Source organism: Euprymna scolopes, chromosome 24 (assembly GCF_053919585.1).
Source record: "Euprymna scolopes isolate OS-2025 chromosome 24, ASM5391958v1, whole genome shotgun sequence".
NCBI lineage: Eukaryota > Metazoa > Mollusca > Cephalopoda > Sepiida > Sepiolidae > Euprymna > Euprymna scolopes.
In genome coordinates, this window is record NC_136505.1 from 87,197,395 (window position 1) to 87,211,249 (window position 13,855).

Consider the following 13,855-nt stretch of genomic DNA (forward strand, 5'->3'; position numbering starts at 1 on the left):
GTTTCCACTGTGGCCTTGCCAAACAACTAATATATATATATCTATCTATATATATATATATCTATATATATATATATATATATATCTATATATATATATATATATATATATGTGTGTGTGTGTGTGTATTCATATGCTAGAATGTTTTTATCTTAAATTTGACGCAACTATGCAGAATGTAGAAACTATACATAAATAGAATTCAACGTAATAGTTAAATGAAACCAATCATCTAATTAGAAACCATAAAAAAATGAATAATTAATTAATTAATGTTCATTTTTCAGAGGAATATGTAAATTAGTTAACCTTAAAAAGTTTGTTTTGTAATTTTTAAATAGAAAAGGTAGGCTTTTAATATCAATGTCAGAACAAAAAAAAACTCAGCTTTTTTAGATTAATAAAAGGTGGATTTGCAGAGTTTATTTCATGATTATATGTCATAATTTGCTTTAGGTGATGTAAATCCATTAAATATCTGTATTGCCTTCTATTCATTATTTTTTCTTTTCTTTTTTTCAGCTGTGTGATGCATGGCACCTCAACAATGTTCCGAATGATGCCCCCTTTACGATTCTGCTGGTGCCTCACCAAACATCGCCTGTTTTTGATCCTGCTTTTCATTCTCTTCATCATGTGGCAAATGTATGCTCACTTCCGGTACTCCTTGGCAGAGTTTACACAAAGAGTTTCAGAAAAAGACCTCAAGATCCTAAATGAGACTCTCCTCATCTTCATTCAGGCAGCAGAATCTGCCAACCTAACTTATTTTTTGTATGGCGGTAGCCTCCTGGGTTCCTACCGTCACCACGGAATAATCCCTTGGGACGATGACATTGATGTCATGATGAACTCATCACAGAAGATGTTAATTGAACGAACACTAAGGGAGTACGGGCCCCGATTTGGTGTTTACACTCATCCGAAGACACAGTGGAAATTCTACTATGCTAACACTGATACATTATTAGACAAACCATTCCGGTGGCCGTATGTGGACATTTTTTTTTTCCAGGAGGACGAGGAGCATATTTGGGATGAGCTTCCATCGTTCAAGGCATCGTATACTCTAAAAAAGTCCAAAGTATTTCCGCTCCGTCGTCGTCCATTCAACGGACTTTTTGTGCAGACCCCGTGTGATCCGAGTCTCAGTTTGGAGAACTATGAACTTGACAGTTGTGCTGCTAGCTCATATTCGCATTATGTCGAACAATGGCTGCCCATCTATAAGTGGGCTAAGGTCTCTTGCAGCCGACTCATGGACCGGTTCCCATTTGTAAAACGAACAAAAATCAAAGATGGTTGGGAGGAGATTCTTTGGAACCTCACTGAAAAACAGAATCGATTTGTGGCACCTGAGTACTGTTAGGAATTTCATTTCAAAAGTTTTCCATTTTAGTGGATAAAAAGAATGCATTTTGGGTTACATTAATTTCCCATGGTTTTCAAAATTTGAAAAATATTAAGCAATCATGACCTATTTATGAGAACGCCAAAGTCTTCTGTAACTATATACATTATTCCTTAATTGGAATTCATTTTTTTGAGATGAGCATTATATGTTAATTTTTTATTTTTTTACTTCGGACTATTAGTGTCATCTTTATTAGTTGTTGTTTACCACCTGACGAAGGCCAGAGGAAGTCTCATCTTTATTAGTTGTTGGTTACCACCTGACGAAGGCCAGAGGAAGTTGGCCGAAACGTTGTGAACTAATAAAAAGATCCAAAAACAACAACTAATAAAGATGAGACTAATAGTCCGAAGTAAAAAAATAAAAAATTCATCTTCTGTAACTGGTTTAGCTTCCGATTTTCTTTTAGCTGAGTTCTAATCGACACGCAACAAATTTTCAACTTGCTAACTTCAGAAGTGTCTGGCAATATTCTAACCTAATTTGGAAAGTGTTTGTCTAAATACTAATCTCACTCTTGGAGTGTTTAGTGATATTCTATCCTGATTTGGATTAAATGCTAACCTTATTTCAGAATAATCTGGCAATATCCTAACCTGATTGGGAAAGTGTTCGTCTAAATGTTACCATTATTTCAGAAGTATCTGACATAATTAAATCCTAACCTCACTTTGTGTCTAACAATACCTGACCATATTTTGGTGCGTAGTTTTGTGAATACAAGAGAAACTAATTCTGAAAATAATTCTTATCGCATATGTAAACCTTTCTTGGATGACAGGTGCATAACTCCCATAATGTTCTGCATCATCCTTGAAGAATCCTAGATCTGCTGGTAGTTTTTGTGCACTGATGGTCAGACTTTTGCATCTTAAAGAACCATCAACATTTTGTCAAAGTTTATCTGGTGTTCGGGAAAGTAATGTGAGTTAATTTCCTACCATTGTCGCATGTGAGGTCAATCTTATTGTACGTAGCAAAGCAACAAATCAGAGTAAAACTCTTCCCAACCAAAAAACAAACAATAAATATGCGAGTTCAATCTTACTTAAAGAACCAATATGTCAGATACAATTTTATTGAAAAAAATAAATTAATCCGTTCTCTTCCTCTCCTGAATCTGTAAATACAGCATCCGCATAGTTAATTGTTTTTTTTTTACTCACAAAAAAATTACGAAGAAGGAAATATTTATTTTTGTATTAAAAGTGAAATTTATTTTCATCATCAATTAATAAGATTAAGTCTCCTCTTCTTTGCTCATAAAAATTTAATTTGCATACATAATTATTCTTTCATTATTATAAGTCATTATTAAGATTAAGCCTCCTATTTTTGCTCATAAAAATTTAATTTGCATACATAATTGTTCTTTCATTATTATAAGTCATTATTAAGATTAAGCCTCCTATTTTTGCTCATAAAAATGAATTTTCATACATAATTATTCTTTCATTATTATAAGTCATTATTAAGAGTAAGCCTTCTATTTTTGCTCATAAAAATAAATTTGCATACATAATTATTTTTTCATTATTATAAGCCATTATTAAGATTAAGCCTTCTATTTTTACTTGTAAAAATAAATTTGCATACATAATTATTGTTTCATTATTAAGATTAAGCCTCCTACTTTTGCTCATAAAAATTTAATTTGCATACATAATTATTTTTTCATTATTATAAGTAATTATTAAGATTAAGCCTTCTATTTTTACTCATAAAAATAAATTTGCATGCAAGATTATTGAAGTGAACTAGAGACACATACAATAACTTTTATTAGAGTAATAACTGTTTTCAAGGCTTGAAAGTCTAGTTTAATCTACTATTCTACAAATAAGAAGAACATGTTAAAAGGACTAGCATTACAGTTTTCCTACTCCTTGGTTAGCTGCCCTTGTAAGCGTTGGCTCTGCTACTATTTTACTCATACATAAAGCAATATGTCCAAAAGATTGAATATATATCCATTTTATTTTTTTTGACAATCTGATCTTCCAAAGCAAAGTGACAAAAAAAAACAAAAAAACTACAAGATTGTTAAGAAAATTCATAAACATTTCCACCAACTCTATTTTGTGCAAATAATTTTCAGTCTATGCCTGACTTGTCCACCAAGTTTTAGTTATAAATACCCAACAGTCTTTGCTTTATCCTTGTTCAATGATACCTGAATATGGCACACAAAATTGTCAATTAAACTGGCACACTTTTTTCTATGTAATGTCGTTATTTTGGTTGCAATGATTCTTTTTCAGTTCTGTTCAAAAATAGTCTCCTACTTGTTTCGGTAGTCATTACCTTTGAGATAAAAATAGGAGAAGGTTAAGATCCAGTGATTGTGAAGCAGATTGAGGATCATACTTCTTACTGATCACTAAAGTTTCTTTGCATATCATTGAATGTTGATAAAACAAAGACTGTTGGATATTCATGAGTGAAACTTGGTGAACAAGACAGGCAGAATCTTATTTATGTTTATGTGTACCAAATAAAGTTGGATTGCAGAAAGCACCGTGTATTTTATTCACAATTCCATGAGTTGCATTTTAAGGGCCATCTTCTCTTTTATACATAGAAATGCTAACATGTTCAATGGATTTATTTTCTTTTTTCTTTGTTGACTAGTTGTGCTGCAAAAGATTGAGAGTTCAGTCTACCCTATTAGTTATTTCTCATAGATACAAGTTAGATGGTTCATATCTTTCATGTTACTGCAACGGGCTTGCAAGACCTAAAACAGCTTGAATAGGACATGTGAGTCTCATCATTGCGTTAACTGCACACCCAGTTAGTAAAAGTTTATTTGCTTAGTAATGTACATTTTCATCATCATCATCATCATCATCATCATCATCTGGTTTGGGTATTTAGAGTGCTGCAAGTGTTCTAGACTCCAAATTGAACAACACTAGATTACATCTCATGGCTGCTCTCCATGTGGCCGATCTAAAGCATTTGCAACAGCTACATGCAAGTAGTTATATCATTTCTCATACACTTAAGTCACGTCTTCCTCAATCTACCTCATTCCCTACTTCCTCAATTAACCATGTTCCTTCCTCACTCAACCACGTTCCCTACTTCCTCAATCTACCACATTCTCTACTTCCTCAATTAACCATGTTCCCTGCTTCCTCAATCCGTCATGTTCCCTACTTCTTCAGATATCCAGATATCTCATAGAGTCAATGCAAGAGATGGTATGCTGTACATGGCTAAACCACCTGAAACATTTACGGGGCAAAGCAATGTTTTTATTGATTCAATAAATGATTTGAGAGTCACCATTTTCTTATTTGTCATGGCTGATTAATCATTTCTGTTGCTAGGAATTAGCATTTTTTATTCAAGTGGTAAATTCCTACTTAACGAAATGTATGTAGTGAAGGAAATTTAATAAATTAAATATCTTTAATAAAAATCTACTCGAGAGTTTTCAGTAAAATTTTGTTATTGATTCTTAATTATCATAAAAAGTATGAATTTTCTTAAAATTAGAATTTCTTTAGGGAGTGTTTATTAAGGAGTGTTATGCCAACAAACACTAAATAGCAATATTGAAACCGACACAGCAAGTATCATAATTAAAAGCTGCAAAACATATGGATATAACTTTTCAATTTTGTTTGAATATAATGTGAATTATCTCCCTTAGTAGTACCTGCATAAAAGTTATGGTTCTTCTTCATTAAGCGATATTAAAAAATTAAAACATTCAATTTCAAGTGAAACCAATAGTATCTACTGAATTGTTATGTTGCAGTAATGAAAATATACAAAAATTATGAAAAACAATAGGGTAGAAAAATGAATTATTAATGAAAAGGTTTTCAAAGACAATTAGTAAAAATTAAGTTTTGCTAAATCGGCCAAAGATTTTTAGTTTTCAGAAAATTTTTACTCATTTTGTTTTGTTTTTTGTTTTTTTGTTTATTTATTTTTTTTGCAAAACTCAATTTTTACTAATTGTCTTTGAAAATCTTTTCATTAATAATTAATTTTCTATCTTATCGTTTTTCATAATTTTTCATTACTGTGACATGGCAATTCAGTAGATACCATTGGTTTCAATTGAAATTCAATTTTCGAATTTCATTACTATAATAAAGAAGAACCTGAAAGGGCATCTCAACATAAATATGGCTATTTAATAACTCTGCCAATATTATTTTCTCCTTTTCAGAATTGATAGTAAAAATAAAGTGTTTGTACAGAATTTCCCTTTTATTAAAACACGAAAATAAGTAAAAATGGATGATGCACATACTCGTAATGGAAAGAAATTATCATATTCTAAAAGTCACATAAAATAATTAAGTAGTTTTATTTTTAGAAATAAAATCATTTTTAAGGGGATTTTAAGTTTTTTTGTTTTTTTTTTCAATGCCCCCCACCTCGTTAAAAAAAAAGGCTTTCTAACATCCCTCAAGTTTGAATTATTTGGAGTTATTTCCCTTGTTTTGGAGATAACATTGTGATATTGTCACTATTCGTTTGGTTACAAAATTTGATTTTCTTATCTAAAAATAAAACTACTTGATTAATTTACGTGATTTTTGGTGTATGAAATTTTCTTTTCCTCATGGATACACATACTATATATAGATGTTTCTTTATTTTTGTTTTTTTAATATTGGGAAATTCTGGGCAAGCAACAAAAATAATAACATTTTGAAATACTTAAGAGGATGACATTATCATTAATATTGGCAAAGTTATTACCCTCCAAATTGTTCAGTGCTACTGCTTTCTAACAGACCAATGGTAAAAACTGTGTTTTGGGGAAGCACCACATAAAGTCTTTCAGAGGTTACTGCACTTTATGAAATACGCCAAATAAGTAATCATTTTTAAATATGGCATCATTAGAGAGGTTCTTGTGTTTATTGTTTTTAATTTATTTGTCTTTTATCTTCATCTCAAACAAGGTTACTGAAATGTAAAACACCATTGTGAACCAGTCATACCTACAGAGGTATCTGACACAAGAAGTTGTGCAGTAATAAAAACACAGGATTGGTTGACAAAAAAGTAATAGGCAGAATACACATTAATAAGGTGGTAGTTTTCTACAATAACTGAGTTCAAATGTCATATAAGTGAAATTGATAACTTAAAAAAAAAACATTGCATAAAATTTTTTAAAAACATTTTACAAATCTGCACATTTAGCATTAGTTCAAAGCATATTTCATATGAGTTTAAAGCAAATTATTTTTGCTTAAAACATGATTTCATTTGCCAATTCAAACAATATGTAAATACATTCATCTTAGTTATTTATTCTCTTATGCAAATACTAAGTATATATTCTTTTTTTTTTCAAGTAAATTTTACAAATATTTTTCTGCATACGAGCTATAAAGTGATAGAAACCATGGAAATTGACACATAAGCACTGCACCAAAACTGCTTAAGGAGCAGGTAAAAACTAGTTTATTAGTTTTAATTTATTAAATGTTACATATTTCAATAAATGTATAAAAAATGTACATAAAACAAACAAATTAAATAATAATGTTGAGGTCCCTAAATTCCAGAAAACTTTCTATTTTCCTCAAACAGCTAGACTTTGGAATTCCCTTCCTGCTACCTGCTTCCCTAACTGTACTGATATTCAGAAGTTAAATGTAATGTAAACCAACATCTTGTTAATCTTTCCAAGGTATGGTCCCAAATAGTAGCCCTTAGGTCCAAGTGGTGATATACATTGTTAGTAAAAAGAAAATCCACATTTATACAAAAAAAAACAAAGAATTTATAATTATAATTTATGGTAAAAAAAAGTAAATTCAAGATATGATTATATTTTATAAAATTTAGAAAAAAAGATAACATTTTCAATTTAAATAAATTTTCATTTCATAATCAATTACATAAACATTCTTCTAAAAAGTTTTAAAGTAATAATTTATTCATTAATAATTCTACATACCTGGCATTGCTTGAGAGGTTTTTTTTGTGTTCATTAAATAAAATTTTAAAGATAAATTTCATTAATTACAGTATTAATTGGCCATTAAATGTTAAATTGAATCAAACTGTTATAAAATTATTAGATTTATTTATTTACCTCGTTTCCAGGGAAGGAAATACATGATCAGGTAAGGATTTGAAAAGCCAGCATATGCTGCACATTCTGGGTTGAGAAGCCTGTCTTCAGGGACATCTCAGGCGATTAGCAATAAATTAATCTCCTTCTTAAAGAGGGGATCGCCTAGGATGGAACAAAACCCTACCGAAGTCAAATATCAACTAAGCACTGTCAGACTAATTGTTAAGGATATACTCTTGACTCGTATGAATTACATGGAATGTCCCTACTTTTCAAAACTTTAAATGGTGATTTGCTATGAATCTTAAAGCTGCAAATAACTTTCTATCAAATAACTAAATTCAAAAACATATTGCTAATAAGCAATTAAGTAATTTTAATTTCATTGATTGATCTATTTGTTAACAATATTCTCTTCGACATTAAATTAATAGATACAGGTTTGTTTATTAACAGTGTGTTTTTGTAAATTACATTTCGTTAGTGAGTACGAAAAAGGTTATTTTTCAGTTATCTCCCTTTATTAACCTGAAGTTATGATTAAACGGTTTGTATTGTAATTCTTAGATTCTAGGACTAAGGGAAATAACTCTTACTGGAGTAGTGTCAAAAAAAAAAAATTACTAGAAAAAAGAGCTTATACACAGGCGGCAAAAAGAAAGTCCGCGCTTGTATTTTTTTTCAAAACCTGCAAATTTAAGCTAAATTTAATGTAACTGTTTAAACAAACTATACCTCATTTGATTGGCCTGTTATTCTTCTATAATTTTACCTGTTCCCTGAGTGTTCCCGTCAATTTAAAAAAATAACTTCAAAAAAGAAATCCGCACAATGGAAAATTCTTATTTATATGTAACTTTAGGACATTAAGGCAACACAAATACAACAGGAACACAATGAACAAGTTAATATTTAGTAGCATAGCCCTTCTACAATTTGACAGCCTGCAATCTTTTGGAAATTCCTTGAATTAGACTGCAGCAATACTCCGGTGAAAGGGCATCTGACTTTTCTTTAATTTTTGTCCAAAGTTCTTCCAAATTTGAAATTTTATCATTGCGTAGCTGTTACTTGATGTAATGGCATGCGTTTTCGTTAGGACTGAGATCTGGAGATTGTGTAGGATAATCGAAACACAGAATATCATGCTTTTCCAGGAACCTCTTGACATTGCCTTGCCAGCTGTATGAATGGGAGCATTATTTATCCTGCATGAAGATAGGATTATTATCCAAATTCCGACCAAAGTAGGGTAATGCTCAGTCAACATATTAATGTACTTGGTCGAATTAATTCAGCCTTGCAAGCGAACTATAAGCCCTGGACCATTGGTATTAATAATGCCCCACACCAAAACTGTACCTCCACCACCTTGCAGCATTGAAACTGAACACCTAGGATTAAATTCTTTGTCTTTCCTCCGACAGACGTACTACCTAGCATCACTGCCTAACCTATTGAACTTGCTTTCGTCACTAAAAAGCACTTTTGACCAATACGAAGAGTCATGATCTTCATTGCATCTTACGAAGTTCAGACAGAGCTTTCTGTTCTTTACACAAATCATTGGCTTGCGTCTTGCAACATATCCTCACAAATTAAATTCCTTTAATCTGTTCTTTACAGTAGAAAGAAAGCACTTTTTAACAAGATTGCACTGTTGTTCGATTTGGGGAACCATTTCAAATCTGTTTCTTAAGCTGCAAATCTTGATAGCATTGTCTTCCCTGTTAGAAGTAACTCTAGTACGACCAGATTTAGGGGCATCATGAACACTGCCGGTGTTTTGGTGCTTTTGCAGTCTTTCGTACTATTTTTTCATCACATTTCAATCTGCAGGCGATTTCTCGATTGGATAAACACTAGAATATATCAATTAAAAGTCAGATATGAACAGGTAAAATTATAGAGGAATAAAAGGCCAATCAAATGAGGTCTAGTTTGTTTAAACAGTTACATTAAATTTGCAGTTTTTAAAAAAATTACAAGTGCGGACTTTCTTTTGCCGGCACTGTATATTATTCTTGTATTCTGATTATTAGTGACTAAATTTTATAAAATTCATATGTATATATAAACAGCATTAATTTCATAGAAAAAAAAAGGAATTGCCGGACAAAAAAAGAAAGGATGACCAGTCAATAGTGTTTAAATTTGGGAAATATTTCTTAGTTGTTCTTTAATATCTGTAATTTAAATTCCATACAAATTGGAGATATGTGAATTTCCAAAAAGTATATTCGCTAGTTTTTATATCCCTGACTCCAAATCATGAACTGACTAGGAGCAAAGGGCAGAATCTGTTCTGTTACTGCACTTCATCCTTTCTGTCTTTGGTCAGGGAAGAAATTCTGGTGATTTTCCAAAATAACCAACAAAGCAAAAAATGTGAAAACATAAATGCACAATAAATAAATGTTGCCAAATGCAAGATAAGTTACTCTTCTCCTTACATGGATACGTTTTTAGTGTTCTAACTCATTTTAAAGTGTTTTTTACTTAAAAGTGAAGATAGGTTATCGAATTAAAATGAAAAACAAAATGGTGGTCTTAATCGAGCCTTGATAATCGCTCAAAAAATTGAAGATATTGATAGAAACATATTCAATAAATATCACCAATTGTGCGAAAATGTAATGTTCTACTAGTATATTGTTTCATTTTACAATTTTTAAGCGATTATCAAGGCTTGACTATGGGCAAAATCCTTTTAAACTGAGGTGGTTAAAAATTTTCTACGAATCCTGAGTTGAATTTTCCCCACATAAAAAAATCACCCTTGTGTCTTACTCTGCCTTCGTGGGGAGGCAAGTAAATAGAAACTTCTCTGAAGTTAGGGTTATCTGTGCCCAGTGCTATATTTTTTTTTATTTTATACGAATAAGGGTCAGAGTAATAAGCGCATCCTAAGTGGGCAGTTGTGGAGTGAGATGCTTGTTCACATTACATTTAAATTTCTGCAAATTGCTACAATCTGGGAAATAGGGTGCTGGGAGGGAATTACAAAGGCAAGCAAGCTATTAGAGTAGAAAGCCTTTAGGCATCTAGGGACCTCAACAGTGAAGAGGTGGGATTTTGCTGATCGTTGGGTTGGATGGGAGTATTTACGTTGAGATGGCATTAATGCAGCAAGTTTGTTGGAGCACATTCCATTGTAAAAGAAGCACACAGGCATAACATTGTGCCTCTGAGACAGAGGCTTGAGTTTGGTAGACAATGCGGGACCTATTAGATTAGAAGCTCTTTTTTAGACTGTCTTAGAAATAGAGACTAGTGGTTGGTGCACTAGCCCAGTTGTGACAACAATACTCCATGCATATGTGAATTGTGGCTTTATAGAGATATAGGATACTGACGAATTTTCTGTCTCGTTGCAGCAGACTTGGCAGTATCTTCTATGTTCCAATTCATGTTCTTTGATTTATATACTACAATACTGTACAATAAGATCTCAAGACACCAGGGATTATGTCTGACCTTTGACCTTATATAGTGGAAAGAGAAAATTAGTGTAAACCTGACGATGGATGTTTCAAACTTTAAACATGTATGAATTATTTGTCATCTTTGTTAAGCATGTAATAATCGACAAGGTGTTAGCAGATAAATACAAAAGTTTGAGACTTGATAATTTAAACGATAAATGTTCTTGTAGAAAACAGAGAAGGTTTGGTGTGTGTACACATGCCGAATAGAAAACAAGGTGCATATTAATATCGCATATTATTATGATATTATTTAATGCCACAAAACATTCTGCCATCCATTCATAAGGATTACTCACCTATCAACGAAGGAAGTGTATTAATTTGTTCATTTGTATACCGGTGTGCTTCCAAGTAGATAGGTCATACGTCTGAGAGATTGGATAATACAGTGTAAAACCTTAAAATGCCATTGAATGAAACCGTTGATAAAATTCAGAATCCTTTTTGCAATCGGTTCATATTTAGCAGAAATAAACTTCAGTCTATGCCTGGCTTGTTCACCAAGTTTCAATCGTGAATTTCCAACAGTCTTTGTTTTATTACTGCCCAATGATAATCAGATCTGCATAAAACCTAAAAAATTGTCAATAACTCGAACACATTCTTCTCTTAGCCTTCTCCATTGAGGATTGTTTTAATAGACATGATTCCCTTTCCTTTGGGCTAGAATCAAAGTGTAGCATCTGTTTTGTCTTTGGTCAAGGGGGGGAGATATCTTTTTTGACTGAGACAATCTTTATTTTTTGTCAAAGTGGTACTTTTCGGGGAGCTGTATATCTCAGATATTTCTAACTTTGTCCTCATTAGTAGGCAAGTCACTAAGGACATTATCTTTGAGATAACACTACAGATAAAACTGACGAACTGCAATCACTTGTGCCCCCACGACGTGAGCACCCTCGACAAACCCGACAGGCTGCTAAATCCCACCCCCACACTGTAGAGATCCCTAGATGTAAAAGATCTTTTTACTCCAATAGTTTCTTCCCCAGAACCGCTAGACTCTGGAATTCCATTCCAGGTCCCTGCTTCCCCAACAGTACTGACGTGCAGAAGTTCAAGTGTAACGTGAACCGACATCTTGCTGCCCAAATCTCTACATAGTACCCCAGTAGTTGTTTCCCCTGATAGTAGCCCCCTACACCAAAGTGGCAATTTGCCTTGTTTGGGGTGAAAATGTAATAAAAAAATAAATAAATAAAAAAAACTGGGAGTGAGGTGGATGTTCAGTAATTTCTGATGAGTGTGAAGACCATTTGAGATTACATGTTCGACTGATGATACGATCAAGGTATTATTGAACTGCGATAAAACAAAACAGTTTGACTGATAACTAAAATTTGATAGATATACCAGACATAGACTGAAGTTTATTTATACGAAATGCAGGTAAACCTCTTAATTGCAACAGGCTATATTCTGAATTTGTGTCCCAATTAGTAGCAATAAAACGTAGCAACATCTTCCCTTTAATGTAAATTGAAAATTTCCTCTTAAAATGATTATAAGAAATTGACAATCGTTAATAAAAGCAAGCTTAGCAGTTATTAGGTTAGTGCAAAAATAATGTCGTTTTTCGACGTTCGACTTCAAGTAAAAAAAAAAACGATATTATTTTTGCACCAACTTAATATAAACCTGCAAAAAAGAAATGAGAAAACATGTTCTAATGTTACGACGCCATCTTGGATTATAAAGGCTTGTTTAATAACACAAATATTGATAAAAAAACATCTAAAATATCAGACCTTTTCTCTTATATCTGCTCAAGATGAAACAATGTTGCCATATCTGTAAAATGCAAACAATATTATTGAAAATGTAAATTTGAAAGAAAACTTATTAATTCAGCAACCATTATACGTTTCCTTTAAAAATTCTACTTGTTGCTTTATAAATGCAAATTTATATCAAAAAGAAATTATTAGATACCATTTGTAATTTAATTATTTTTAAGTATTTCTGAGGGGTTTTATATAGTTTAAGTAGATGTACCAATTCAAAGTACATGTCCTGTTAAAAATTCTACTTGTCAAATTTATATTAAATATTATTTGAAATTTATATTAAAAAGAAATTAATTATTAGATACCATTTGTAATTTTATACAATTTTAGGTAGATGCATCAATTCAAAGTATATGTCCCAACTATAAAGCGTTTTATTAATAAGGAATTGTTTCAATTAGAAGGTTTACTTGTATAGTTGGGATTGTAGAAAGGACTTTGAATTTTATCAACAATTCCATGAGTAACATTTTGGGGGGCACTCTGTAACTACTTTTTATCTTCTCCTTATTGATTGCATTAAATGTGTGCATCTAGCAAATGAAAGTACTTTATTCAAGACATACAAGTCCATTTAAAATTAAAAAGAAAAAAAATGAAAAGGCTTTTGGCTCCCCCCCCCCCACAAATGACAATTCATGTCTTCATTTTCTTCTTTCAGATTCATTAGTAGGCATTTGTGATTTTATCCTCTAGTTATTTGTCTGTAAATATAATAATGTGGTACTTTGGAATACAAGGTCCACTTTCTTTCAAACAGTATATGTGATTTTCTGCCTGATCAGTATCAAAAAAACTAATTTATTAACAAAACTTGTGTAATATAATAAAAAAGAGACCCCCATGGCCATAAACCCTTTTCCTTTTTAATCAATGACATTGCTCTTCTTGGTTGGTGAATATTATGATGGCTGATTTTTTTTTTTTGTGTTCCAGAAATTAAACATTTTTAATTAAAAAAAATTATGACTAAGTGTTTTTTTTTTTTTTTCATTTGGGTGTTAAAAAAAAAACTCTACCGTGTTTGAATATATGGTTAAGTGGCAGTTTTAGTCATTTAGAACTGCTTTAAAGCTTCACTCATTTTTCAACCAAATTTCAAACA

General features: G+C 31.7%; 1 protein-coding gene across 5 annotated transcripts in view; it reads left to right on the forward strand.

The window, feature by feature from the left end:
• LOC145246817 (uncharacterized protein RT0683-like) overlaps positions 1-13,719 on the forward strand; it is a 101,846-nt gene extending 88,127 nt beyond the window's left edge. For all 5 annotated transcript variants that reach the window (XM_080108641.1, XM_080108642.1, XM_080108640.1 and 2 more), the window contains one exon: positions 523-13,719. In XM_080108641.1, coding sequence (XP_079964767.1) covers positions 523-1,369 — 847 coding nt within the window. In that variant the 3' untranslated portion in view covers positions 1,370-13,719. The remainder of the gene's footprint in view (positions 1-522) is intronic.
• The last annotated feature ends 136 nt before the right edge of the window (positions 13,720-13,855 follow it).